Below are 26531 nucleotides of genomic sequence, written 5' to 3' on the forward strand. Positions count from 1 at the left end.
CAATATAGCAGGGCCTGATATCTTTCCTACTCTTCTAGGGTGTTAGTCTGATTTTTTCTTTTCCTCTGTTTACTTTTTATGCTTCAGGTCTTTGTTTCCCATCAGAATTGTAAAATTAATTTTAAATCTCAGTCCTGAACTTTTTGCCTAATCAGTGGCTATAGTAAATTGCTAAAATACCTATAATCTTTTTTTCCTTCCTATGCTAGAGTGGTCAAGAACAATCAAAAGACAGTGAAACACAGGTTATTCAGGAAGAGCATGAGTTTATGCAGTCTGTAATAAGAAAATATGGTAATTGTGGAAATGAAGAAGAAACTGAAGTAAAAAACACAAGGGACCAGTCTTCAAGCATTGAGGAATTAAAGATAGAACAAAGTAATAACCTTCCATGAATAATAGAGATAAGTAGTATTGTTAAGAAAGGAAAAATGTTTTCACATACAGTATATGACAAGAGAGGGCTTAAATCCTGAATTAAATGGTCATATCTAAAATCCACAGAACATTAATATGCTCTCTGCTCTCTGTTTATAAATATTTTGCAAGTTACCATAGTGCAATACTTACTTTCAGTAACTTTTTGATAGGCTTGTGTGTGTAATATAAGATATCAGTATTTATATCAATCCTGAGTCCCTCTCTTTGGAAATTCTAAACTGTAAAAATAAAGCATTACATAACCTCTGGGTCAGTCACTAACTAGAGAACACCCTCACTCTACAGGGTCACAAGTTCTTGAGAACAGTTTTAAGGATGAAATTAATGTTGCTAGCCCTTGTGAAGTACAGCAAAGGGAGGCTTCTCCCAGGAACACCCTCTGCACAGATACTGATTTAATTACCCAAGGGCACACCTCAGAAATGCATGTCAGTGGATGCAGAGAGGCGGAAGATGCAGGAACAGCACACAGAAGGTTACCAGATGAAAACAATGCAGATTCAGATCAAAAGCCACGGAACTGCACTGAGCCTTTGGCAGCACACCACACACGAACAAGGAAGGACTTTATGGGCAGTGCTGAGACTGTAGGTGCTGATAGGAACAACAGAAGTCAGGAGACTGACATGAGCAAGGAAGAACTGTGCAATAGTGCAGATGAATCAACTTGTGCCAAGGCAGATGCAAACTCGGACGCCAGACAGGACAGCAAAAGTGTCCTCACACCTGAAGCACCCAAACCCGAGTCTGAAGCTGCTCTTTGCACTGAGAAGAGTGCTCTGCATGACAGAAGTACAGACGACCACCAAGCTAAGGAGTTAAGTTTTGGCATCCTACCTTATACTAAAGAGAATTCTCTAGCAGAATACCAAAAATGCAGCTTGCGGAATAGTGACAATTCTCTAGGCAGTGGATTACATAAAACAGAAAAAAACGTAATTCTGAGTGGTTTACATAGAGATAAACTTCCTCTGGAACAGACACACGTAGATGCTGAAGGCAGAAATGATGACAATGCCAGAAACAGGAACAGCACTGCAGTTCTGGAATCTGATGCTCAACATCCACCAACTGTTTGTTGTGATAACACGAGTGCTGATGATGCTGCTGCAAAAGAATGCAGAGATAGTAAGTCTCTCTTAGGTGCTTTTAATTTGTGCCTCCCAAAAATGGAGAGAGGAATAAGTGCAGATGACATGCACAGCAGGCAACCTGAACAAGGCAGTGCTGAACAAAGAGGGAATGCTACAAACACATGGACTTCCAATGCTGAAGCCAAATCTCCAGTAAAGGCTGATGGTATCAAAATTGCTCATAACCCCCCCCCAGCAGATAGGGCACATACAGATAAACTAATTCCACATAAAAATGTTAACAATGGTACTCAGATACACTCCATCAAAACTGGGCATTCCCTGGAGATTAATACTTCAACAAATCACACGTTATTAAAAGAGAAAAAAGACTTGCTGAGTAATACAGTTCCAGGAACGAAGTTTGCTGAGGGTCACCTGAAAGAATCATGCTCTTTACCCATGAGAACATCTGGAAATTTAGTAAACACAAATGTAAGGTCATCCTTTGATCTTTCAACCTCAGATAAAAAAGCTGAGAAAACTCCACTATACTTGAATTTTTTAGCTCTCAGTTCTTGTTCAAGAGTAAATCAAATGAGAGGTCAAGCTACGTGGACTTCAGCTTCCAAGGAGCCTTCCCTTTTGAAAGACAAACCACCATGCTTAGTGGAAAACACAAACATTATTTCAAACACACAGAGTCAAGATCTCAGTGAAAATGTGGACAGTGGAGAAACAGGACAAGGTAAGAAAATATAAGCATTAATGGTCTGAACCGTGTAATGCTTAGAAAAAATTATTATAATGTGAAATGTCTATATCTAAGCTTAGTGTAGAAAAATGAAAAGCTGACATTTTAGTTATATCATAAAAGCTGAGATTGCTCTGTTTATGTTGTAAATGCAACTAAACAGCTTTTGTTAGCTTATCTATCACTTAGTTGATTAAATATTTTTTCTCATATTTCCCTTTGTGAAATAACAGCAGTGCAATTACAAACTGAATTTTGATAGGCATTTCTAACCCTTATGTAGAACATATTCTATCAGGGATCTGCATGGATCTGAAAAGCATTGAGTAGCTTTTGCAAATTATTCAGTGTTCTCAATTTTAGGGTAGATTTCAAAATTAGGGTAGATTTTGAACTAGTAGATGCTTCTTTGAATGGGTCTTACAGAAATTTACTTTTTATTTTATTGTACGTCTCTAATTTATATGGACCATTAAAACCATCTGAATGTGTTGAGTGTGTGAAAGGACTTAATATTCTGTCAGGCTGTGGAAAACACAGAGCTTGAGGTGCTCAAGGAGCATTTTAATCTACTATTGACCCTTGGTTACTTTTGGTTGAGCAATATTTTGCACATACAAAATAGTAAATATGAACTTTATGCCATGGGTTTCTCAGTCATTACTGAGGTGTGGAAAAACTGTATTTTAGATTTGTTTTGCAATAAAATCTGGTAGAGTACCCCAAAACTGAAGCCCTGGGTGTTTTCCAAAGAGCAGGATCCACAGGACAGGGTGTTTGTGTTTACAGAGTTTTTGTTGCTGCAGTGTTTTCACCTTTGGCCCTTGAACAAACCAAGTGCAGAGTGGACTCCCATCCTTAGTTTTGTAGCCAGTGGCAGACAGAAATCCAGCAGTCTGGATTCTTTACATTGCTCTGTTATGAATTTAACTCTGCAGGTAGTTTTGTTTCTGTCCGTGGTCTCCTGCCCGTGGACATTTGTGTTCAGATGCATATTTTTGAAGTTCAGTTTCAGAAATATCTTTGTGCCTAAAACAGCAGTAGTGGTAGCAAGGTAGCAGAATCCTGATCTCAGATTATTTCTTTTAACAATGTGAATTTTGGTATCTGTTTCAATAAAATGAATGCCTAGTTACATGATGTTTTGCATGTATCTCTTCTGTAAGGACAGAGCTATCTACATTTCTTCCCTGTGAGTTCCTCCTCTTCTTGTCATAAATTTTTCTGCATGCAAAGTACTGGAATTCCAAGTGACTCTGAGAGATTCATCCAAAGGAATTGGTAGGGAACTAACTCCAGTCCCTCAACTGAGTTACCTAGTGACCAGACCTTGAATTCCAGCAAACCTTCATGGTGAGGGTCCTGGTCTGTGTCCCAGCTGTGCCTCATGCTGCCTATTTGAGATAGATCCTTCCCTGAGCCTGCTGCCCTCTGGGAATGCTGCACCTCCTTGGGAGAGAGGAGAACCTCCCTGTGAGGGCTCCTCCAGGTCACTGCAGCTCCCAGTGTTTGTTGTGCTTGGGGTTTGTGTCGTTATGTCTGCACATCTCTTCCCAAATGGCAAACCTGCAGTGGAATCCATGTGGACACTGGACCTACATTTTAAATCTTTTTTTTTGACTGACTGGAGCACAAAGCATTTAGCCGTATGGGAGATCTAGAGGTGAAGAGAATTGGTGAGAATTTAGTAAATCCATCTGAGGGAGGTCCTTCTCCTGCCTAAGCACAGTGCTATTTACTATTCATACACTGGTTCCCAGAGAGCAGACACTCCACCTCAGTAAATGAAGGAATTAACAAATGCTTAAAAAAGAAAATAAACACATAACCATTTTCCTCTTCCTCCCAAGAGAAAATGTCAGTATTCTGAAACAACTGTTACATAACCATGAGGTAACGTATTTTCACAACAAAACGAGATTTCACTCTGGTAATGCAGTGATCCACAGACATCTGTGCAGTGACAAACAGCTCCTGTTTGCATTGTGAGGAACTGTGAAAGCATCCTTGTATTTTCACCTTGCAAGGAACTTGATATCGATTACAACAGAATTTACTGGTGCTGCATAAAGCCTCTGAAAAACTGGAGGCTTATACCTGGCTGTGATTAATCTACTCACCTGCCTTTCCTGCCTTTAGTAGATGGCTGACCACCTGAAACATCAGCGAGAGCCATTAACACAAAGACTCCTTATTTAAATTGTTTTTGATTGTCTGAAAAGCTTTGTATTCATGTCTTCTTTTATTACAAGCCACCCTGGAATATCATGTTATAATGGCATTAATTATGCATTTTATTATTGTTATCAGACAGTGAGTTTAAAGTAATAGCCTTTGAAAAAATATGTTCAGTTAGAATGTTTAGAATACATACACTTTCTATACGTCACTTTTCTGTCATTAACTCAATATGTGAAAATGAGAGAAAACATTTTTAATCAAAGTAGAAATATACCTGATCTTTAAAGAAAAAATAGATGAAGCATGTGAAAGAAAAAAATGAAGGGTAAAAGCCTACAACAAAGATCCAGGGATTTAGAACAAAAATATTTGATTTTTGAAGATCAGAGGTAAACCAGTTTAGTCATTCACAATTAGTGCCTGGAGACTAAATTGCAGTTGTTACCATTTCCTTTTTGTCAATCAGGTTCCAGCAGTTTGAACAGAGCTGCCAACACTCTGAATACCTCCAGTATCCACCAAGAGCCCCAGGGAGAGCCTAGTGAAGAATGGAATGCTACAGCAAAGGCTTTTTACGATTCTTCTTTTCCCACAGAACATGTAAGTCAATTAAAAATATTGCAGACCAGACCTCAGTGAGCTAATTCCACAGATATTTGTACAACTGTACCCATCTGGATACTTTAAGGCTGAGTCAATCTCCGAAATTATATCAAAAGGGCAACAAGACACCATTTTTCACAATTAAGGTTGATAGAAAACAGCAGGAAAAAGTCACAGCATATGAATCAAACAGATGCTAACCAGTCTGTTTGGGAGGGGAGGAAGAGGCTAGTCTATTGTGTACCCTAATAAAAATCATCACCTACAGTAAAAGTAGAAGTTAAATTAAAAAAAAAAAAAAGGGAAAATAGTAGTATGTAGAAGTACAAAAACATTGTTTCCTCTACTACTTGATAAACCATGTCATTTAAAAGAATCCATGGAAGAATAAAAATTCAGCACTTCTGTGAATTAGAGCCTATCCATTTATCACACACTGTAGTTATGTGATGCTCTATGTAATGCTATTTTGTAGGGTAACATTACATAAACATGTAAAAGCCTGTTGTTTCCCAAAGCCTCATCACTGCATTTTCAGATCTGTGTTAGACTCTGGAGCTTGAACAGCTCGAACTGCTCCATGAGAATTTGACTCAATGTTGACTGTATCACTCAAAAGTGATACAGTCATTTACAGCTGCAGCTGACCTTTCCTTTTTAGAAGGGGTTCTAGAGGTATTTCTCAGGTACTTAGGGCTGTCTCTGGATGAGGTGTACAGTGGTTTCAAGGGACAGAGTTGGCTGACTTCAGCAGATAATCAGGTTTTGATGCCATCAGCATCCACATTCCCTGAAATTCACAAGACTGGTGTTTTAAATTACTCGACTTTGCTAGCCTGACTCTACTTGTGAATGACACCGAGGTGGTGGTATTTACTGTGTGTGTCTTGCTTTTTCTCAGAGGTGGAACCAGGAGCTGAGTGAACTCCACTCTGTAACCTACAGCTGAGGCAAAGCTGTGTTTGTTTCATTATCTGGTTGTGGTTATGGCTGCTTTGTCACCTCCAAACTAAAACTCCTGCTGGGCTAGCTAAGGAAAAGCAGAGATGGACAAGAACAGTGCCTTGCTGGTTTCACCTTAGATTTTCCAAATCTTTAATCTACAAAATCTCAGCCTGCAATAATGCAGAGCACTCCCTCCTTTCCATGTTGGTGTCATTCTAATACCTTCTGTTCTTAACTTCTGGTCATTTTAATGACCAAGATAAACAAGCTGTTGGGAGATTAAAAATGGGCTCGACAGTCTTTTTTGCTTTCTACTTACTTTGCTTTGACTAACATGTATGATTGCAACTAGAGCAGACTTAAGCCTTTTACAATTTGGGTAATGTCAGTCAATCACAGTATAGTATTCTAAAAGGGGATAAAAATTATTAACAAATGCTACAGGTGCACTTGTAATTTTAGCAAAAATGGAAAAAAGAACTGTTTTAAACATTAGTCTGCCCATGCTTAAGTACCACAGTAAGGAAGAACAAGCACCTCCAGCTCAGTTTAAACATGCAATTTTCAGTACAGGACAGGTTCAGCCCCACATGTTATTCCATAGAGATTTTGACTAGTGGCTTGCAGTGAAGTATGATCTGTTTGTTGCTGAGGCCTTGGGGAAAAACATGAGGGAATCAATAGGTTCAAACTTTTACTGCTCAAATGGAGAAGTTTCTTCCTCACTGAAAGGAAGATGCCAGTCATTACTGACCTGAAGTGTCAGTACCCTCAGCTGCATGGCAGCAACAAATGTTGCATTGTGACAAATGCAATGATGAACAATTTGCATGAATTTTATTGTTCATATTTCAAACTTTAGGAAATGCTTGTATGCTAGCGAAGATAAGCTAAAATAAAGGTAGGCCTGATACAGACATAGTGCCTTAGAGCTGGCTGGGGCACAGTTGCCTAATATGAAGAACTTGATTGAGAAGAGGGGGAAGGTCTCATCTTGTGATCCATGCAAGAGGAGTCCCCTAGCACAGGAGCAGAGTCTGAGAGGTCACCTTGCAGCTCCCCTGCAGCACTGGCTCTGTGCTGCACCTTGCTCAGGCTGATGCTGTGCAAGAGTCCCCCAGGAGTCACACAACCCCGGATTACAGGTGGAGAACTCATCATTCAAATGCAAGGTTTCTGCTCATCGGGCAAAAAAACTGTTCCCCTACTGTGTTGCCATCTGTCTTTGATTTGGATAGATATGAAGTAACTAACAGTAATATATCAAAGAGTAATTAAAACTATTGTAAGAACAGAAACATCTTTAACATAAAAAAGCCAACCTATTACAGACTGTGCATTACTGATGTTTGCTTTCTAATCTATACATTGGAGATGGAGTTAACACTATAAACCTCATGATTTTGGGTTTTGTTAATCAAATGCTTGCATAACAATAGAAATGTCAATTGCAACATTAAAATCTTTAATTAAGCTATTTATTTTGCTAATCTGCTTTCTAATACAAGCTTGTCTTTTTTAAATCACTCTTGTACCAAGTTTTATGTTAAGTTTGGTTTATAAAAGTGTAATTGTCGTTATCAAATTTATAAGTTAAATACGATGTAAACACTTAAAATTAAATGTGTTTTCTCCAAGTAATTTATTTTCCTGTTAACATTTCCTCACTTGCTTAATGTTCAGCAGAATCCAACAATCTGAACCTTTGTATGTGAATTATGAACTGCTAACATTTGTACTCTGTCAGGTTAAAGAAGGATTTGCTGCCTTACAGAACAAGCAGAAATCTTCTCACATAACTGTCACTCCAGCAAGAAGCGACAAAGCACTCAAAGGTGAGGACAGCTGCTCTCTTCAGAACTCCGTTACGCAAAACCAGACGGGAGGAATTGAGAAATTACTGAGTTTGGAGAGACTTCATTCAACAAGAAAGAGAAAATATGAAGAAGGCCAGTGAAGATGAGCACCAGGAGATAAGCATTCTTTAGGCATAGACAGATCACTTACCTAACCCAGATTTGTAGAGGTATTCCTACACAATATGGTACATATGTGTAGTTTCATGTTTCATGTAACGTGTTAACAGTTATTCTGTTCCAAAATGTATACAATGAGTTCTGGTTCTTCAATCAAAATCAAGTTACTGTTGGCTTTGCCCAAAGTTAAAAAGTTGGTAAGTTTATGTTTTTATATATGTTTAATAAAATTAAATAATTACTTAGCTGTACCCTTCTCCTGCTCCTCAGCAGTTCTGGCTGAAATAGTTCAATTCACTTTCTCTGACAGACTGCTCACTCATTTTTCAGGTGAAATCACCTCTAAACTCTTTCAGAATACAATGGGTTCTGCAAACATTTACAACTACTTCCAGCAGTTCTAAGTGGCAGAAGAACAGAAAAATCTTCTGCTCACCTTTACTGCCAAATTATTTAAATCTGTCTGTTGTAGTTTCTGTATCAGTGAGGTCTCTCAACAGTGAAGGATCAGGTATGACTACAGAGATAAGGCAGCAGATCTGGCTTCATGAAGCTTCACTTCTATTGGGTGACATTTCTTCTCCCTTGGGTCTAAGGGAATTTTTCTCTTGCTTTAAAAATACTTGCACTATCATTTTTCTGACCTCCCTCCCTTCCTCCCCACACAGCTTGCAAAGAAAGTTCTCCATACTGTAAAATGAACAAAAGAAACATAACCAATATTGTCAGTTTCTTGTTGCTGATTATGTAAGAAAATAAACAGAAGACATTTTCCCATGTCTGTTTTATTGCCTTTTTTTTTTTTTTTTGGTGTGGCAATTTAGAATATTTAGCTTCTTTAAGCCAATTGCATACAGTTTTTTTGGAAACATTCACAAATTATCAAAGTTTTGAATAAAGTTCATCTATAGCAATATTACTCGGTTATAAAAATTCTTAGGTGTCTGAGAGACTGAGGAGACTGTTTTTCACTTGATTCAAATTTTGTTTCCAGGTGTTTAGAGTGTCATACAATTGCTGCCACTGCTGCTTTCCAAAAGTCCGATGTGTGCTGTGACTGGAGAAGTAAAACAAAATTGGGAGAAGGTTACTAGAAATGTCACACTCACTTAATCATTCTTCTATAGCATTACTTTATTCTCATAAGTAAATAGGAAAACTCCAGTTTTCTCTCTAGAAAGTGCTGCACTTCACCAGTTAAGAGAATTCTGTAGCCTTCCCAAATATTTAAAGCAACAACGGTCATTAGTATTCTTGTCACTAGTAGGTCATTAAATGAAATGTCCTGGAAAGTAGGACTCTTTCATTAAATAAGCTAATCACATTCAGTGTGAGCTTTAATAAAATTATGATAAATAGCAACTATTTAACTACCAGCAACTGATAGAACAATACCTTGCTTCTAGTTAGAATATTCTACAAATGAAAGTGAAATAATTAGAACACACGAAGTTCTGCAAAATGCCATGAAGAATTGTCTTACCTGACAATGACTTTCCTCTGTGTCTGATCTATTTTGCAGTACACCATCTTTGTTTTTACAGCTGCAAAAAAAAAATGCTATTTTGAGCAACATTTTTATGATAGTGCAAGGGGATTAAATTGCACAAAAATGGTTCAGAATGAGATCAATACAAACATAAGAACTCAGCAGTTCACTTAACCTGTTTTGCTGTTGGTTTTAATGGTCTAGTAGGCAGAAAAGCAAAATGATGTAACAAGATGAAGGTCATGCACGAATCCTATTGTTTGGTGCCAATCTATTAAAGCAATATCCTGTACAGATTTTATGAACTTACTCTCCCCTACAAACAGATCCTGTTTTAATGACAGCAAACAAAACCAGATGACAAACCTGCAAACAATTTATTAGTCCTGTAAAGAATTACATGAGATACAGTTCCTCTCACTGAGACTGGTTAAAACACAACAGTTGGGCCTGTCTTTAAGCATGAAGTTGTGCAGCTTTAACTTGTAAAAAGCACAGGAATCAAAATTAATATTGTTCTTAAAATTTAACATTAGATTAGAAGACTATAAAGGTCTTGTTCATGAGCACTGTGTGCAGAACCACAGTTCTTACCATCAATGACAAATGCTTCCACATCATCAGCCCCGATCTGGAGTTCCTGCTGCATTGTGTCAAATGAGATTTCTTTATTCTCTACAGCCATTCCCATGAAAGTAAGGAGCCTCATCTTGGCCATATTGTGTTCGTGCAACAAGCCTGAGGAAAAGTGTTGATAGTTTAACTAATGATTTAATTGTAATTCATACAAATAATTTGCTTTTCGTGCTAAATTTAAAATTATTGGAAGCACATATAGTAAAAATATTTCACATTGAAATATCTTCTACTTTTCTTTATCAACTTTTTTTTGAGGTAAAATATCAAATCCTGCATCTGCCTTGTCTTTTGCTAAAATAGCAAGCTGCATTTTGAGTTCATCAAGATCTGTTGTTTTTAGCAAAAATGTGTTATCTACAAAAGTTTTGGGTTTTGAGCAGTAAAAACATCACCTAAACAGAATTTGAAGTGGTGAGAGTGCAAGTGAATTTTTCAGTTGCATCACCTGGAAGAACAGCAATGCAACAAAATGGAGAATCCACAGCTGGTTATGCCAACAATCTTATTAGAGCCTCAGCACTCATTCTCCTGTGGTTTCTGGAAAATAAACCTCTCACAGTGATGGTTCCCTAACATTGTGGTGCCAGAAGAAAGCACTTTGCTACTGAATCTGTTTGTCCACAGCAAAAAAGGCATGATGAGGCTCATGTAAGCATCCAGTGCGGCTCAGAAAAGCGCTGTTCAAAACCAGCGGAACGGATACTGAGGTCAGGTTACACCTTTTACATGACTGCATAAATGCCAACACAAGGAACTGAACCAAGGCATTGCATGTCTAAATCAGAGACCATTTTCCTGGAAAAACACCTAGGTCAACCAAGTTAAGTCACTGAGATGAAACAAGGTATTTCTTAATCCAAAGCCCATGAGGTACCAACTAAGATCCGGCTGAAGATTCTTAAAAATGAGCGTCACTCTTTTTGTTCTAGAATGACATTATAAACATTCCCATAGCTTCAGTAAATATGTAACTTTGGAATTTATAACACCCATACACTAGCAGGGAAGCACATTAGCACAGGACATCATGTTGTGTTAATTAGCTGTAATTATGATGCAGGTTCCCTATCTGGCACCGATTCAACAAAAACGAGATCACCATAATTCATACGAATGAGGAGCACCAGCAACTATACCTAACTGGGTTTAATGGAACTCTACAAGCATCAAAAAATCAATTAGCACACATTAACCCTAATTAACAAATGCAAATGAGATGCTGATTAACTTTGCAAAGAAGACGGCTGATAATGCCAGATTAACTGTGGCCATGTTAGGGCGATGCAGTTGACACAGATAATGCTACTGCTGGCCTAAGTTGTCAGCATTAATAAAACAACAAATTGTAACAAACTGATGCTGCCTGTAGGAGCCTGCACTGCACAGCTTTCCTGGGCCAGCTCTAACTGGTCCTGGTCCAGGAAAGGTTACAACTACAGCCCATGCTCTACTGCCACTGGAATCCTAAAAAAACAAAGGTATTTTGGCAAGTTATTTAAAAAAAAAATCTCTAAAGCATGGTTAAAAATCTCATTTTTGGAACAGATAATTTTTGAATGCCTCATTTAGTAACTGCATTGTTGTCTAGAGCAAACTGCCCCTGTTTTTCAAAGCCATGGCTGAGCCACTCAGTTCCCAGCATTTCCATCTGTGCTCCCTCCAAACCTCTGCTTGTCCATTGCTCAAAGACACAGAGAGTTTCTGAGAACACCATAGAGAAATAAGCATAAGTGGAAGGTAAGACTGTCTTTCCAAACAGTTGCACAGGTATTTAGGGATTTTACTAAGAGTACATAAATCTTAGATATATTGAAACTTCACACACTGAATTAATTAATGTACGGAAGCAGAGACATTGGAAGGCAAGGCAAGAGAAACCACAACAACTGAACAGAATACAGTTAATGCTACACAGGTGTGTAATTGACCTTCATAAATTTATTCAAATGTTGGTGCAACAGCAATTTCAGCAAATACTTCTGTGGACAAGTACCTAAAAGATAAGCCCCAAACCTCTCTTTCCCCTGAGAAAGAAAAGCGTAAGATGTCTGCATAGCTAATGTTTAGATACACGTGACTAAAGATACACTTATCCTATACACACGTTTACAAGCTACCAAAAACTTGCTGCTAATTTTAGCCACCAAAAAATCCCATTGGTATTTCCATCATTTTAATACCCAAAGTACCACCATTTTAAAGCTATGAGGGCAATTACTCCAAGAACTGTATCACACACCATTAAACAAAATAATGCATGTGTTAAAAAGCTGCACTAAACTCTGTTTTAGCAAAACTGTGGCTTTCCTCAAATGCATCCAAGGCAGTGTTTAAGTGTCATTTGAAAATCAAAGTTATATAAAAAAAAAAATCGTATTTTTATGGAAACATTTATTCATTACCAATATGTCAAAACCTTAATGCAGTCATAAAAAAATCTGCATCATTGAGCAATTTCTGCATTGTCACTGACCCCTGTCCTAAAAAGCTGGAATATAAAAAATGTAATTTTAATGCATGCAATAGCTTATGAACCAGTGCTCCTTTGAAACAGTCAATTACACATCAACGGGGGAGTGTCAAAGTGTTAATTACTACTCCTTTTTTCCACAGTGTGTAAATAAAGAGGGTGCTGACATTAACATTCCATCACATTGCTTCATGTGATGAAACAAATTAACTGGGACAGACTGTGGCTTGCTGGGTCTAATGCATCAGCACAGGCAGACACGCACAATTTGCATGCTTTATCTTACTGCTCAGTATTTGCTGCTACGAAGTTTTTCATCATTAAAAAAACTGGCTCTTTATACAAGCTGGTGGTTTCCTCAGTGCAGTTGTGATCTCTGGCCTAGCCTGGAGTATGAATGTGTTAAAGCTTTCAGGGGGGGAGTTCTAAGAGGAAAAAAAGCCAGTGGGTAAAACCACAGTTCTTTTCCAAAGCCATAACCCAGCTTGTTTTCAAAGAACAAACCACAGTTAATGGCCCACTCACAATCTACAAGAGGTTATCATCACCAAACTCTACTCTGTTTTGAAATTTCCTTGGATTCAAACTGAAATTACTCTGTGGCTTCCATACCTTAAACCATGTCAATAGTCAGGAATGCAATGATCTGAAAACTTACCCAGGGAGTCAATGAAGTCTTTGTTGTTCTGATAAAACTTGACATAGGACGCTAGTTTAGCACTTACAAAAATTGTCAAAAGCTAGAAGATGGAAAACAAACATGAGAACAGTTTAAATATTATCTTGGCTTCCCTCTTTGCAGGCTGGACAGATATGGATAAAAACTATGGGTGTTGAACAGAAAAATAGGTGTTAAGAGCTGAAATTCTGTCTTCTGTCCGTAGATGTGGGCAGTCTGTGCTGAGCTTTCTTCCTTTCCCCAGATTTAAGATTTGTTACAGAACTCAAGTGAGGGCAGGACTTGTGACTGAGTTTCTGAAACTTTCAAAGGGAAACGTTTCACATCTAATTTTAATTTTAAAGACTGTAAAAGAAAGAGCACATTGCAGCTCAGGATTACTGACACAGATAACCATTCTAATGGATTTCAAAAGACACATTAAAACAAAGCAGTCTACTGTTATCAAACCATCTTAAAAATAAAGTTACTTACATCATGAATAAGTTCTCCTTCCAAAAATTTGACTGGTTTTAAGGCAAGAAGATGATCAAAGAGGAAGGTATTTGGATCTTTCAATGCTCGTACAATACATCTGATGAGAAAAGGAAAACGATCACTTTCAAAGCAATACGCATCTGTATGACTAAGAGCAACTCAATTTGTTGTTCCTTGCTTTCTAGGAAACACACAAGGGTTTTCAATTATTATCAGAAGTAACATATGTCACATTCCAATTTTAAACTTCATTTTACAGATGGAAAAACCAAGGAACAGGAAGCATGAAGTAATTTGTCCAGTATTCCAAATGAAATGTGCCAGGTGGTCAAACCACAGATCACCCTACAGTTTCCATCTATGCATTTACTTCCAGCACAGCCTTTGTTCCTAGAGGTATTTTTACTGTGCTCCTAAAATTTCATAGAATTAAGTTGTTTTGGAAGATTTAATTACACTTGAGTATGTGACACAAAACAGAGAAAACCCCAACACCAAACAAGGGGCTGGGCTTGGTGCAAGGCCCAGGATTTCTCAGTTGCAGCTCCAGACTAGAAACAGAAGTGCAGATGAAAGCTTTTCTCAGCAGCACATCAGAAGCCTTGGCTCACTCTGCCACAGCAGGACACCAGGAGAACCCGAGCTCTGCACGGACACAGCCCTGGGCACACGAGTTCTCTCAGAGGGAACAGGCTGCAGCTCGCTGCAGGGGAGCCAGTGAAGTTCCCACTTATGCACAGACACTGATTTTCCCAAGGAATCATCCTGATCTTCCTCCATGGTTAAGTGTAAACAACTCCCTTGAGAACTACTGGTAGTGTACATCTGGCAGAACTTAAAGAACTAATTCCTAAGTTAGAACATCAAAACTCATGCATTTACTCATTTTGGCCAGTGGGGAAAATGCACTGCTATGAATCAATTTAGTCCCAGCTTGTTCAACAGGTAAGCTTATTTCTGTGCAGTTCACATCCTTTGTACTTACTCACAGAGAAGACAGCAACAATGTTTTTTTCAAGAAAAGTGCTATTTGAAAAGAATGCTCACGGTCAGATAATAAAACAGGCAAAAAGTAAAACAAGCTGGAAGAAAGGATTCCAGTACAGGAATAAAGGATTTTGAGTGCACAGCTGATTTAAAGAAGTCCTTACCCAAGGCTGATCTCTCTCAGCAGTGAGCAGGAACACTCCTGTGCACTTGCACACTGGAATAAACCTGGCTGTGCCTACAACCAGACCTAGAGCAGACTGCAGAGACAAACTCTTGACTGAGTCAGCAGTGCTACAGAAGAGGCCAGGCAGGGACCTTGGCCTGCCAGGTCAAGGAATTCAATACTCTTTACAGTAAGGGGATCAAAATAATTTGGCAATTGAGGAAAAGTTACTTTTAAGGAAACTGGGAAGTCAGTCTTACCTGTGAGCATCAACTCTAGCCTGGGAAGCATTGTCCTCTGTGTAACTTCCCAATAGCTCCACCATTACTTTTGCTGCAGTGTCACTATAGAAAAAAAAATAAAGCTACCTCAGGATTGCTGAAAAACTTGTTCAAACAAGACACTCAAATATTTAAATAATTCCATAATGATGTTATAGGTCAAATTAAATCACACTCGAAAAAGATGTAGATGACCCATTTTAATTCTAGTGGAGAGAACAAATTAGCTGGATGTATTCTTTCAATTCTTGTTCTACAAAATGTTTATCTTCACCCTTCATTTCATTCTCTTGAACTGATTAATTACCTGCTGGTTATGGAAAAAGCTTTCTGAGCTAGGAACAGCTTTATATGGTTCACTAGAATGCTCCTCTTGTGCACATCTGGATTTAATCATTGTGCAGTAAGTAGCACTGCAAAGTTTATTTCAAATGTAAAATGGCATCTCTTAAAGAATATTTATGGTCGGGAAAATGACTGTATAAAAGCTGCTCTCTTCTTTCACAGATTCTCTCTTCAAATATTCTGAGTGAGAGCTGCTCATTTTATCGATGAAACCAGGCAGCCAGCAATGAGACTGGCTGAGGCTGCTGTGAAGCTTCCAGCACTGCTCTGACAGACAGCTTTTAGACAAACAACTCCTTCTCAGAAAGCTGAGCAAACCTACAGCCTTGTCCACCCACATGATCTTGTAAACAACATCAATACTATTGCAAAGCAGCTCCGAGATCGTTACTATGTCATTTTAACTGATTTTGATTTATTTTCACTTCACAGTTTTACCACCAACAAGGCCAGCAACCCCTGATGCTTGTTGCAAAATTTATAACAAATTATCACACGTGGTCTGAAAGCACACACAATTTTCCTTAAAACACTGGGAGAATAAAGTTTCGATTTGCCTTAGTGACTTAGGCCAATGGCATAAACTGCCCAGGGAGGAACAAACCAACACCACATGCCCAGCGTGCTCTGTGCTGTGACAGAGGTTTAACCCATACAGCACCACAGGGCTGAAGGGATTCTGTAGTACAATAACACCGTCTTCAAATGGGTACAAATTTGAACTCTCACCACATCACTGCTTGACAGCCACTCTACAGGGTGAAGTTTGTTCTCAGAGGATTTACCAGATCTGAGAGATGTGCAGCACAAATATTAAGACATCATGGGCAACAGCCAGTATCATATATAATCTGGATGTACATTTGTCCCCAGGCAGGGGCATTTTCTATAAATCCCAGCATTCCAGAACCATGTTCAGGGATACAAGCTTTAATGAAACAATTGTTTTAAAACTCCAGCATTAAAGAGGTCAGCTTATGTTTTGCCTTTGTAACCAATATTGATGTAGATGAACCGACAGTTCTGTATCAGTGAAAAAAAAATAATTTAGGCAGCTTTATATATAAGAGGAGCATCTGCAGGTAAATCAGTCTGTGACTGACTATGATGTGAGCACTGGTGAAATCTTACCAAAATTAGATGTTCTAGGAGACAAAGGACCAGTTTAATACAGGAATGGCAATATACAGGTATCAAAGAGGCTCAGCTCATGTGCTGTTCAACCTAATACACAACTCCTTATTCAATGAAAGCCTTTCAGCAGATGTTTTTGTGCACTTCAGAGCTGTATTACAGTTTTCTGGCACTTTTGCTCTCCTAACCTTTGCCTTAGCAGCAAAAATTGAAAGCTATCACTTAACTAATTTCAAACAGTACTTTCAATTCCCTGCCTTTTTTTTATTCCCTGCCTTTTTTTTTTAGTGGGGAAGGAGTTGAACTTTTCACTTGCATTTCTAGGAAACAACAGAATGCTACAAGTCAATTACTCCCAAACTTTCAGTGCTAAATTCTTGTGAACCTCAGCAAATATGGCAGCCTCTATATTTTATATTCTGTGGCAATATGATATTCTACTCAGTGTCAGATTACTGCTATAAATTAGGCTGTTTCAAGCACTAATACAGATCACTGTTTTACCACAGCTTGTTGTTAAACGTGTCTCACCTAAGGTGCAAATGTGAACATTTTTTCTAGCAAAACAGTTTGAACAAGTGCTCTTGGCTCCACTTACCAGTCTAGATGCATAACTTGACAAAAAGCCAGTGAGAGCTTAAGAGTGATGGCAGATAAAAGGAAGGAAAAAACCACAGCAGAGCATCAGAGACTTACTGAGATGCTGGAATCAAGTCCCTCTACATTATATGACATTAAGCTGAACTAAAATTAAATGAAACAATTACTCTGCAGGTGCTTGGCATGCTGAGCTTTTTGCTACAAGGATGAATAGCCAGACTTGCCAGACCTGTTCGAATTTAACTTGGGCAGGGCCAAAGCTGCTGAATTCTGCCAGCAGAGACCAGCTTAAAACTGCATCAAGGTGGGTGGAAAAGGTTTGATAAAACAAACTTTCACTTTTCACCACAGGAAAAGGGACACCACACAACCTCTGCACATCTACTTTTTAGGAGCTACCAATCTATTAACTACCAGTACTGGAGATCCACTGGGATAAAGTCTATTAGCTACAGAAAACCATCTCTTCTGCCACATTGACCAAAGTTAAAACAGAAATCAAGCAAAAAAAAAAAAAAAAAAGAATTCAATTGTCTTTAACAATCTAGTTCTTTTCCTTTGATTATAAATCAGCAACAGTAATTGAGGTATGATTTTTATCCCATGCTTTTCAGTTCCCACTTATCTTCCCATACTGCTAGATAGAGCAACATTCCTGAGTGCTACAGCTGGAATGCTGCTGTGAGTTTCCCATACTATTGCAAACACTGCCCACTGATCCAGGAGAGTGAACCAGGTCAAAGGTGCCAGGGTCACTTCTTGTTTTCTTTTCTGGAGAGAAGTGCAAGTGCTCTGAAACACTGCTGTGCTCAGTGAACAGCTTGGACACTGAGTGCAGGAGTCATCTCTTACAGGTTTGTGGAAGGTTTAATTGGCTGTCTTAAAAAATCACCTATGGTTAGCAAGCAAAAACCACTTAGTAGCAAGGTTACTGGTAGCCCTAGTGGAAACAAAACCTAGAAGTTTAATCCACTGATTTGACAGCAAGACTAGCTAAAAATACTTGGATATTAGGTTTGGGAATGAAACTAGTTAAAGCCTCACAATAAATCAACAGAATGGGAAGTGAGGAAGAGCAGGAATGTTATCAGTGTGATATTTCTGAAACAAGGTAAGCACTAAGCTATAGAAAAGATCTGTGACTAACATTTCTGAATTTATTTTGAGCATCTGAAATCTGCCCCACAGAACTATCGATGCAAAAGCATTTGAGTGTTACAAACAGGAATTCCCAGCAATGCAGCTCACAGAGTAACTACTGTGAGGATTAATCATGCCTAAATTGAGGTTATGATCCTGCTAGCTGACGCAGCATTTCCAGGCTACAATTCCAGCAGGGCAGAAAAAGCCAAGTGTCCTGACAGAAGGAGCTCTTCTCCACCTGTGACAGCTTCACACTTGCCTTTTTAAACCCCCAGCAAGGTCATGTCCCCAGGCCAAGCCCCTGTGCCGTCACACAAATGCCCACACCAGCACAAACACACGCAGGTACTGGCAGCTGGAGGGAACAGGAACAGAGGGTACAGGGCAGAACCTCCTTTTGCAGCAGTGCAAGGTTATGCAAATGCTGAAAATTCAAGTGCAGTCCTGGTACCACCGTGGGTCAACAGTGGAGGGGGCTTGATGCTGCCTCACTACGAAAATCAAAGAAGCCTTGAGAAAGTAACTTAGAAAACAGAGTGGAAGGGCAGGGGGAAGCAACACACCCCCCCCCACATCCCCATCCCAAACTGCAGGGACACGTTAAATAGGTTTGAGCTGTTGTGGAACCACTCCCTGAATCACTGGACAGCAGCCCATCACTGCAGCCCTGGCCAGGGCAGTCAATCCACTGTATCATTTCTGTAAGATAAACTGATGACAGCTCTCCGTTCTGACCTGCATTCGTTTACAGGCACCATACACACTGGATTACTCTACGTGCCAGGAGACAGTGGTCTGCCAAGTTTGTTAGATCAAAGATGCTTCTCATGATCCAGGATAATAATTCAAAATGGCCAAGCAGGTATTCTGTGGACATTAATTTCCATGACTAGTGGAAAGCTCTGTCCTGAAGGTAATGTTTACATAAAAAGACTGGTTCTGTTAGCCATGATTGATAAGCCTTCCCACATCATTAAGTAAGAGATAGCACTACCATGCACAAAAATGTCAAAAGTGCAATTAAATAATAAACTTGGCATAATGCTCCAATGCACTACGATGATCACTTATAGAAAGGAATAGTGTTGTTTTGGGAGTCTGTGGTTTGCAGCTAATTCACTACTAACTTTAATATTCTTGGGAACATTGGTTTAATACAAGAGTGCTTAAAAATATTTTTAAAAAACCCAGAAGTGTATTTGCATTGAATTTTGGGTACAGATTAATTTTACAAATCCTTTGAGAAATACTTTCCCTACAGATCCCCTATCCTACATCAAAATACAGACTTATCTAGTATGTATGACTTATCTTTTATACCTTTTCTTGCAGTCTACTAGGACATCATAGAGCAGTCTCAGGAGAGTGTGCTTTTTCTCTGTGGCCAGATTCCAGTCAGAAATCCATTTTCGGACCTAGGTAGAATACGAGTGAAAAAGAAGCATTCAGGAAAAGATTAAAATAGCACTACAAACACTTCTCATTTTCTCCTAAGCAGAAAAGAATTCAAAATATCTTGCACAGAGATTTCTCTTTTAGGTCTTCTGATTCTCATGCTCCCATTGCCCCTTGTCCTATCACTATTTGCCCATGTCAAAAGTCGCTCTCCCTCTTTAATGAGCCCCCTTTAAAGTACTGCAATAAGGGCATCCTGGAGCCTTCTCTTCTCCAGGCTGAGCAATCCCAAAGCTCTCAGCCTTCCCTCACAGGAGAGGTGCTGCTTCTCTCTAATCATCTTCATGGCAATTTCTCTAGGCTCTGGCAATTTGTAAAAGATGGACTGTAACAGCTCTGAATAATATTTAGGTGTGACGCGGTTCATACAAAGGCCACGACTTGAAGGGTCACTTAATTACCTGGTCTAGTTCAGTTGGAATGTACTGGATGGCACCACAGGACGAGGCCACTTTGAGAAGGCTGCAGTACACTGTGTACCTCACAGGAGTGTTCTTGTCCATGCCATGGAAGAGATTGCTCAGGCTAAACCGCAAACAACCGACAACGGAGTTACAGAGCTTTCAAAAATACATTACTGAAGTGCATGTCAGTGTTCTTTTAAGACACGCTGGTAAAGAGCATCTGGCAGCACCTTACATCCATGAATTGTAACAGTTTCCAGTTCTGTAGTCATTTTCAGCAAAGCTGAAAACTATACATATTAATTTTATTCTGCAATAACCAAGGAAAAAAAAAAAACAGAAGCACCAATATTTTATGACAGTGAAAAGAAGGTAAAAAAGAGTGCTTCCTGCAGCAGCCCACACTCTGATTTAAAGACATACAAGATAATCCTTCCTCTTCAGAGGCACAATTACTTTGCCAAGTCACCACTGCCTCACTTTGCCCTGTACAATACTTACAGCTGCAGTCTAAGAGATGGGCGCTCTCCTTCCCGAAACTTTACTAACTTCTCACACAGGTTTTCAATCAGTGCTTCTTGTTTGTCAGGTTCCAGGATAAGAAGCAGAGAGACAACGCTGTTCATCACACTCTCCACATCTGCATAAACCAAAGCATACAGCTGTTTGAAACTGCAAGCAGCAATCAGTAGCTACCTTGTGCTGGATATACTTCTGATAATAGTAATTCATACTTTTGATATGAATTACCACTTGGCATGAGTAAGAATTGTAAAAGAAAGAAAATGCCAAGATACCAAGCTGGGTATTAATCAGAATGTACCATAACCTGGCTCAGGTGGGCTTACACCATGTAAGACAAGAATTACCACTCTAAGGTCAACACAGAACATGGTATTTGATACCACACTTACTCTGAATTCTCTGTTTACACACAGGAGAAATCAGAGGAACTCTAGGTTCCACACAGTGGCTTCCTCCTGCACATCCAGGAAACCGCCCACGCTTCTGCAGTGAGCACAGTAACACCTAGTGCTCAAGAAAGTAAAACATTTCACCAGGACCACGAGGGACACCCAGACCACAGAGAAAATGTCCTCAAGAACAATGAAGTGTACTACAAACCCTCCCCAGCTCCTGTTTTGAGTGTGGTGTTCCATCCTTTCCAAACAGAACCACACCAGTTTTGTGTTTTCTTTTCAGTCTGCCCAATTATCAGTCAGGCAAAAAAAAAAGAATGAAATTCATTACATATGGAAAATATTATCTATTCCCCAAAATGACAGCTGAGCATCAAAAACTCTATTTTACATACAAGTCTCTACACCCTCATTACAAGCAGAGTCTAGCTCAGCTTCTGCTTCTTCAAAGAGTGCTAGATGTTTGGAGAAAGGAGGGGCAGAGTACATGCAAATGTTCCATGGCAGTGATGGAAATGTGCCCTTCCAGGTTTATTAGGATGCACAGCTTGTGTTTCAATGCTACGCATCTCTAAATTCTGCCAGCTGTTACTGTTTGAAACCAACAAGACTTAGAGGTGCAAACCTTTGTCATCCTCTTTCAGGCACACATCACACACTTCAATAATCTGTGCCAAGTCCACATGAAGTCCGCCTTCAGCGTTTTCTTCAGAGATTTCTGCTCCTTTGGATTTCAGGTAAGCTCGCAGTTCTGCAGCCTTAAAAAAGAGAAAGACAACACATACTAAACAAAACAGTTGTTTTGTGAATAACAAAGTCAAAGCAATTCAATTTCTTTCAGATTTTTGTTCTGCCAGATGCTGAACCTGCTGCTCTGCCAGTGACTGAACAGGTCACAGAGCTGTTGGGCTTTCTCACAGCGTCCATGTGTCACTTACAGCTGGGTACTGCGCTGCAAGCCTAACAAGTTTTTGTGACAAAGACACTTTCTTACAAAGTTTTACTCTTTTACTCCCTCTGCAAATGTCAGACAAACATTAAAACCATTTAGTTGCTTCTTCACCAGAAAAGAAAAAAGGTATAAAAAAAGCCACTTTAGAGAGGGCAGAACTTTGTCTTCCCAACAAAAATCTACAGAATGGCTTGGGCTGGAAGGAACTTTAATGATCATCTTGTTCCACAGCTCTGCCATAGGCAAGGAACGTTCCACTAAACCAGGTGGAAAGCCCCATTCAACTCAGCCTTATAATGTGATGAGCTGCCTTACACTGTTAGGACTTAAACCAACACCAAGAAAATACCTTTTCCTCAGCAACAGGTCTATTCATTATAATTCAGGGCTTCACCAGCAGAACCACAACCCTTCAGAAACAATCTGAGGCCGTACAACTTGTGGCACAGGGCACTTCTGACCAGGAGGCTGCCGTGACATCTACGTCTTCTTCAGTGTCAAACCATTTCGGAACCAGAAGAAAAAGCTAAATGCCCCGGGACAAAATGCTGTACTGAGGATGTTTCACACCAGCTACTCGATGGGGCTGTACTAGGCACTATAGCAAGTGAACACTGGGCTGATGCCCTGTGTGCATTTCTTGCAGATTTCCAAGGTGTGCACGCACACATCGTGTATACATAAACACGTATGTACGCATGCATACTTCAACGACACTGGGAACAAGCAGCCCCCAAAGCCAAAGGCACAACAAAGCAGCAGCTCGAAGACACAATTCCCGCTTCCCGTGCCTGCAGTACCGAGAATTCCACAAAACCCAAGCAAAGCCCATATGCGAGCCCGCTTTCTTCTCCTAACTAAGAAGCAGGGCTGAGGAGCGATGAAAACGACGTGCCGGAGAGGCGGAACACTGAGGAGGGAGCTGCAAACACCGGCTTATCTTTGAGCCATCATGTTCAAGTTTCTCTAGTGTCTGCTCGCTCCCTGGAGGGAACAGCCCGGACCAGTGCGCGGAGCGCTCGCGGCGCGCCCGGCGGGGCAGGCCCGGCCCGGGCTGCCGGCCCCCGGCACGGCTCGGCCCAGCCCCGCGGCCCGGGGCCGACCGCTCCCCGGGGACGCTGACCTGATCCTCCTCGGTGATGTCGATGAAGGCCGGGACGCTCATGGCTCCGAGCACGCCGCGCTCCGGAAAGGCGGAGCGGCTTCCGCCGCCGCGCCGCTTCCGCTTCCCGCGCCGAGCGGGCGGGCCCGCGCTCCGGCCGCCCCGGGCCCGGCACGGCCCTGCCCCTCCGCCCTGCCCGCACGGTTCCGCCCTTCCCAGCACGGCCCTGCCCCTCCGCCCTGCCCGCACTGTTCCGCCCTTCCCAGCACGGCCCTGCCCCTCCGCCCTGCCCGCACTGTTCCGCCCTTCCCAGCACGGCCCTGCCCAGCTCCGCCCTGCCCGCACTGTTCCGCCCTTCCCAGCACGGCCCTGCCCAGCTCCGCCCTGCCCGCACTGTTCCGCCCTTCCCAGCACGGTCCTTCCCAGCACAATCCGCCCCGGCACGGCCCTGCCCGGCACGGCCCTGCCCACCGCCGGGCGCGGCCCCGGCACCGACTCCCACCCACACCCACAGACGCTCACACACACCCCCACACACCCGCATCCTTACACGCTTACACACACATCCACACACCCACACCCAGCCCCTTCCTTCCTCCCCACTTAAAAGCTGAAGTGCTTCTTGCCCAGTACTTTTTCCAGGGGCAGGTTAGATACCAGCCTTCGACCAGGTGTGTGGGGAGTGAAAGGCGTGGGGGGAAGGACAGCAGCTCCCCCACGGAGGCTGCCACCTTTTCTTGAGTTGGATTGGGCAGCTGCGCTCCTGCATGTTCTCTGCTCGGTGTCCCCGGTGTGTTCCGTGTGTTCTCTGCTCGGTGTCCCCGCTGTGTTCCGTGTGTTCTCTGCTCGGTGTCCCCGCTGTGTTCCGTGTGTTCTCTGCTCCGTGTCCCCGCTGTGTTCTGTGTGTTCTCTGCTCAGTGTCACCGCTGTGTTCTGTGTGTTCTCTGCTCCGTGTCCCCGCTGTGTTCTGTGTGTTCTCTGCTCCGTGTCCCCGGTGTGTTCCGTGTGTTCTCTGCTCGGTGTCCCCGCTGTGTTCTGTGTGTTCTCTGCTTGGTGTCCCCGCTGTGTTCCGTGTGTTCTCTGCTCGGTGTCCCCGCTGTGTTCTGTGTGTTCTCTGCTCTGTGTCACTGCTGTGTTCCGTGTGTTCTCTGCTCAGTGTCACCGCTGTGTTCTGTGTGTTCTCTGCTCCGTGTCACCGCTGTGTTCTGTGTGTTCTCTGCTCCGTGTCCCCGGTGTGTTCTGTGTGTTCTCTGCTCCGTGTCCCCGGTGTGTTCCGTGTGTTCTCTGCTCGGTGTCACCGATGTGTTCCGTGTGTTCTCTGCTCGGTGTCCCCGGTGTGTTCCGTGTGTTCTCTGCTCGGTGTCACCAGTGTGTTCAGTGTGTTCTCTGCTCCATGTCCCTCTGGTGTGTTCCGTGTGTTCTCTGCTCCGTGTCCCCGGTGTGTTCTGTGTGTTCTCTGCTCGGTGTCCCCGCTGTGTTCCGTGTGCTCTCTGCTCCGTGTCCCCGCTGTGTTCCGTGTGTTCTCTGCTCGGTGTCCCCGGTGTGTTCCGTGTGTTCTCTGCTCCGTGTCCCCGCTGTGTTCTGTGTGTTCTCTGCTCGGTGTCCCTGGTGTGTTCAGTGTGTTCTCTGCTCCATGTCCCTCTGGTGTGTTCTGTGTGTTCTCTGCTCGGTGTCCCCGCTGTGTTCTGTGTGTTCTCTGCTCGGTGTCCCCGCTGTGTTCCGTGTGTTCTCTGCTCTGTGTCACCGCTGTGTTCTGTGTGTTCTCTGCTCGGTGTCACCGCTGTGTTCTGTGTGTTCTCTGCTCGGTGTCCCCGGTGTGTTCTGTGTGTTCTCTGCTCGGTGTCACCGCTGTGTTCCATGTGTTCTCTGCTCAAGAAGTTTCCCAGTCAGCTCTGGCAGACCGCCAGGAACACAGGGTGACTTTTCCCGTGCTCAAAACCTAAAATGAAAGCCAAGAAAATCAGAGTAGGTAAGGTTGGAAAGACCTCTAAAATTACCAAGTGCAACCAGTAACACAGTCAGTAAAGACTGCTGTACACAAACCTTATTTTATAAACCTGACCAAATCATAACTTAATTCATTTATTGAGTCTAATAACTAGAACAGGATTTTGAGCACCCGGTTCTGAGACTTACAGCACTGAGCACAATGAAACTGATCAAGGCCCACACTGCCTTTATTAAATGTCATGTCTCTACTTAGTTTTAATCATCTGCATGCTTGTGTAACTTCTAAATAATGCTTCAACTTTTAATTTTTCCATCATATGAGTCCTGCCTAATTGATTTATTCTACTTTAGGCAGTATTTCTGAAATATTATCCCTATTGTAGCTGATTTATTATCTTTTAACCAGAATATTTTAACACTGTCTGATACTGTCTTACCAGTATGTTGTATTTCAGAGGTCAGCATCCTGGAATATATAGGTCTCTCCTTTGTGTGTCTGATCTCAAAGGGGATCTGATTTTCAGAGAATGAGTGTGTGAGCCTTTTTAAAATGTAGGTGGTTTTCCTCTAGTACTGCTTAACACAGTCCTGTGACAGTAAAGGCAACTGGGATCCATCACCCTGGGGGACAGGGCTACATCACACATTAGATTTTCACATGGGTTTAGGAGACATTTCAGGTGCTAAAGCACATGCCTGCTGCCAGTTTACATTCTGGAATATTGTGCATGCCTGCAAGCTGCAATGAGTGTCCCATAGATCCCATGGTGTGTCTGAAATAAACTCCTCTGCAGATGCCTAAGCTACCTCAGGGTGTGGAAACGACCCAAGTCACACAGGGATCTCCCAAGCCCAGGGTCTATTTTTACTTAGGCAGCGTACCCAGGTGGAGGTTTGTCTTGTATTTTTCTGAATCTACGAAAATAACCACGGATCACGTCGAGGAGGCAGGACATGACTCCAAAGAGCTCTGCTGAAATATCCACATATGGTCTGTTGCATGATACTTTATTTGTCCCAGAAGAATTAAGATGATAGATGATAGCTGGGGTTTGAACTTGTGCATCAGGAAGGCCACTTTGAATATAAAGGGGGCAGTATGTGTTTTGTGAAACTACCGACGCAAAGAGGATGTAGCGGAGGAATGGCTTTCAGTGTCACTGGAATGATGGCATTTCTGTGGAAATGTTGTTTACAGTCCTGTGAGCAGTCGTGAAGCCGGCTCGGAGACGGGGTGTGGATGGGGTTAGGGCAGGGGAGGCAGAGATCCCTGCGGAGGCTGCCCCGGCTGGGGCTCCCAGTGCCCTGGGGCAGCAGGTCTGCAGGGAGGGCTGCGACCCCAGGGACAGGAGCAGGAGCCAGAGG

The 26531-nt window shown here is 41.7% G+C and overlaps 2 protein-coding genes across 24 annotated transcripts in view; one reads left to right on the forward strand and one right to left on the reverse strand.

The window, feature by feature from the left end:
* The window catches only part of CCDC73 (coiled-coil domain containing 73), a 61937-nt gene extending 53844 nt beyond the window's left edge, over positions 1–8093 (forward strand). For 13 of the 23 annotated variants that reach the window (XM_068194745.1, XM_068194748.1, XM_068194744.1 and 10 more), the window contains 4 exons: positions 210–378; positions 727–2262; positions 4916–5049; positions 7745–8092. In XM_068194745.1, the coding sequence (XP_068050846.1) occupies positions 210–378; positions 727–2262; positions 4916–5049; positions 7745–7954 (2049 nt within the window). In that variant the 3' untranslated portion in view covers positions 7955–8092. Of the gene's footprint in view, positions 1–209; positions 379–726; positions 2263–4915; positions 5050–7744 lie in introns of all 23 variants that reach the window. The other 10 variants (XM_068194746.1, XM_068194749.1, XM_068194755.1 and 7 more) reach the window with 2 other exon arrangements.
* Positions 8094–8786: 693 nt separating this feature from the next.
* Positions 8787–23379, reverse strand: EIF3M (eukaryotic translation initiation factor 3 subunit M). The gene is made up of 11 exons (XM_068194765.1): positions 23238–23379; positions 21788–21920; positions 20744–20882; positions 20240–20363; positions 19704–19798; positions 15141–15224; positions 13725–13824; positions 13230–13311; positions 10057–10200; positions 9457–9517; positions 8787–9030 (listed from the first exon to the last, which is right to left on the reverse strand). Exons 1-11 carry the CDS (start codon positions 23277–23279, stop codon positions 8910–8912), a joined length of 1125 nt encoding a protein of 374 aa, XP_068050866.1. The 5' UTR covers positions 23280–23379; the 3' UTR covers positions 8787–8909.
* Between the last annotated feature and the right edge of the window lie 3152 nt (positions 23380–26531).

Source organism: Anomalospiza imberbis, chromosome 6 (genome assembly GCF_031753505.1).
Source record: "Anomalospiza imberbis isolate Cuckoo-Finch-1a 21T00152 chromosome 6, ASM3175350v1, whole genome shotgun sequence".
Taxonomy (NCBI): domain Eukaryota; kingdom Metazoa; phylum Chordata; class Aves; order Passeriformes; family Viduidae; genus Anomalospiza; species Anomalospiza imberbis.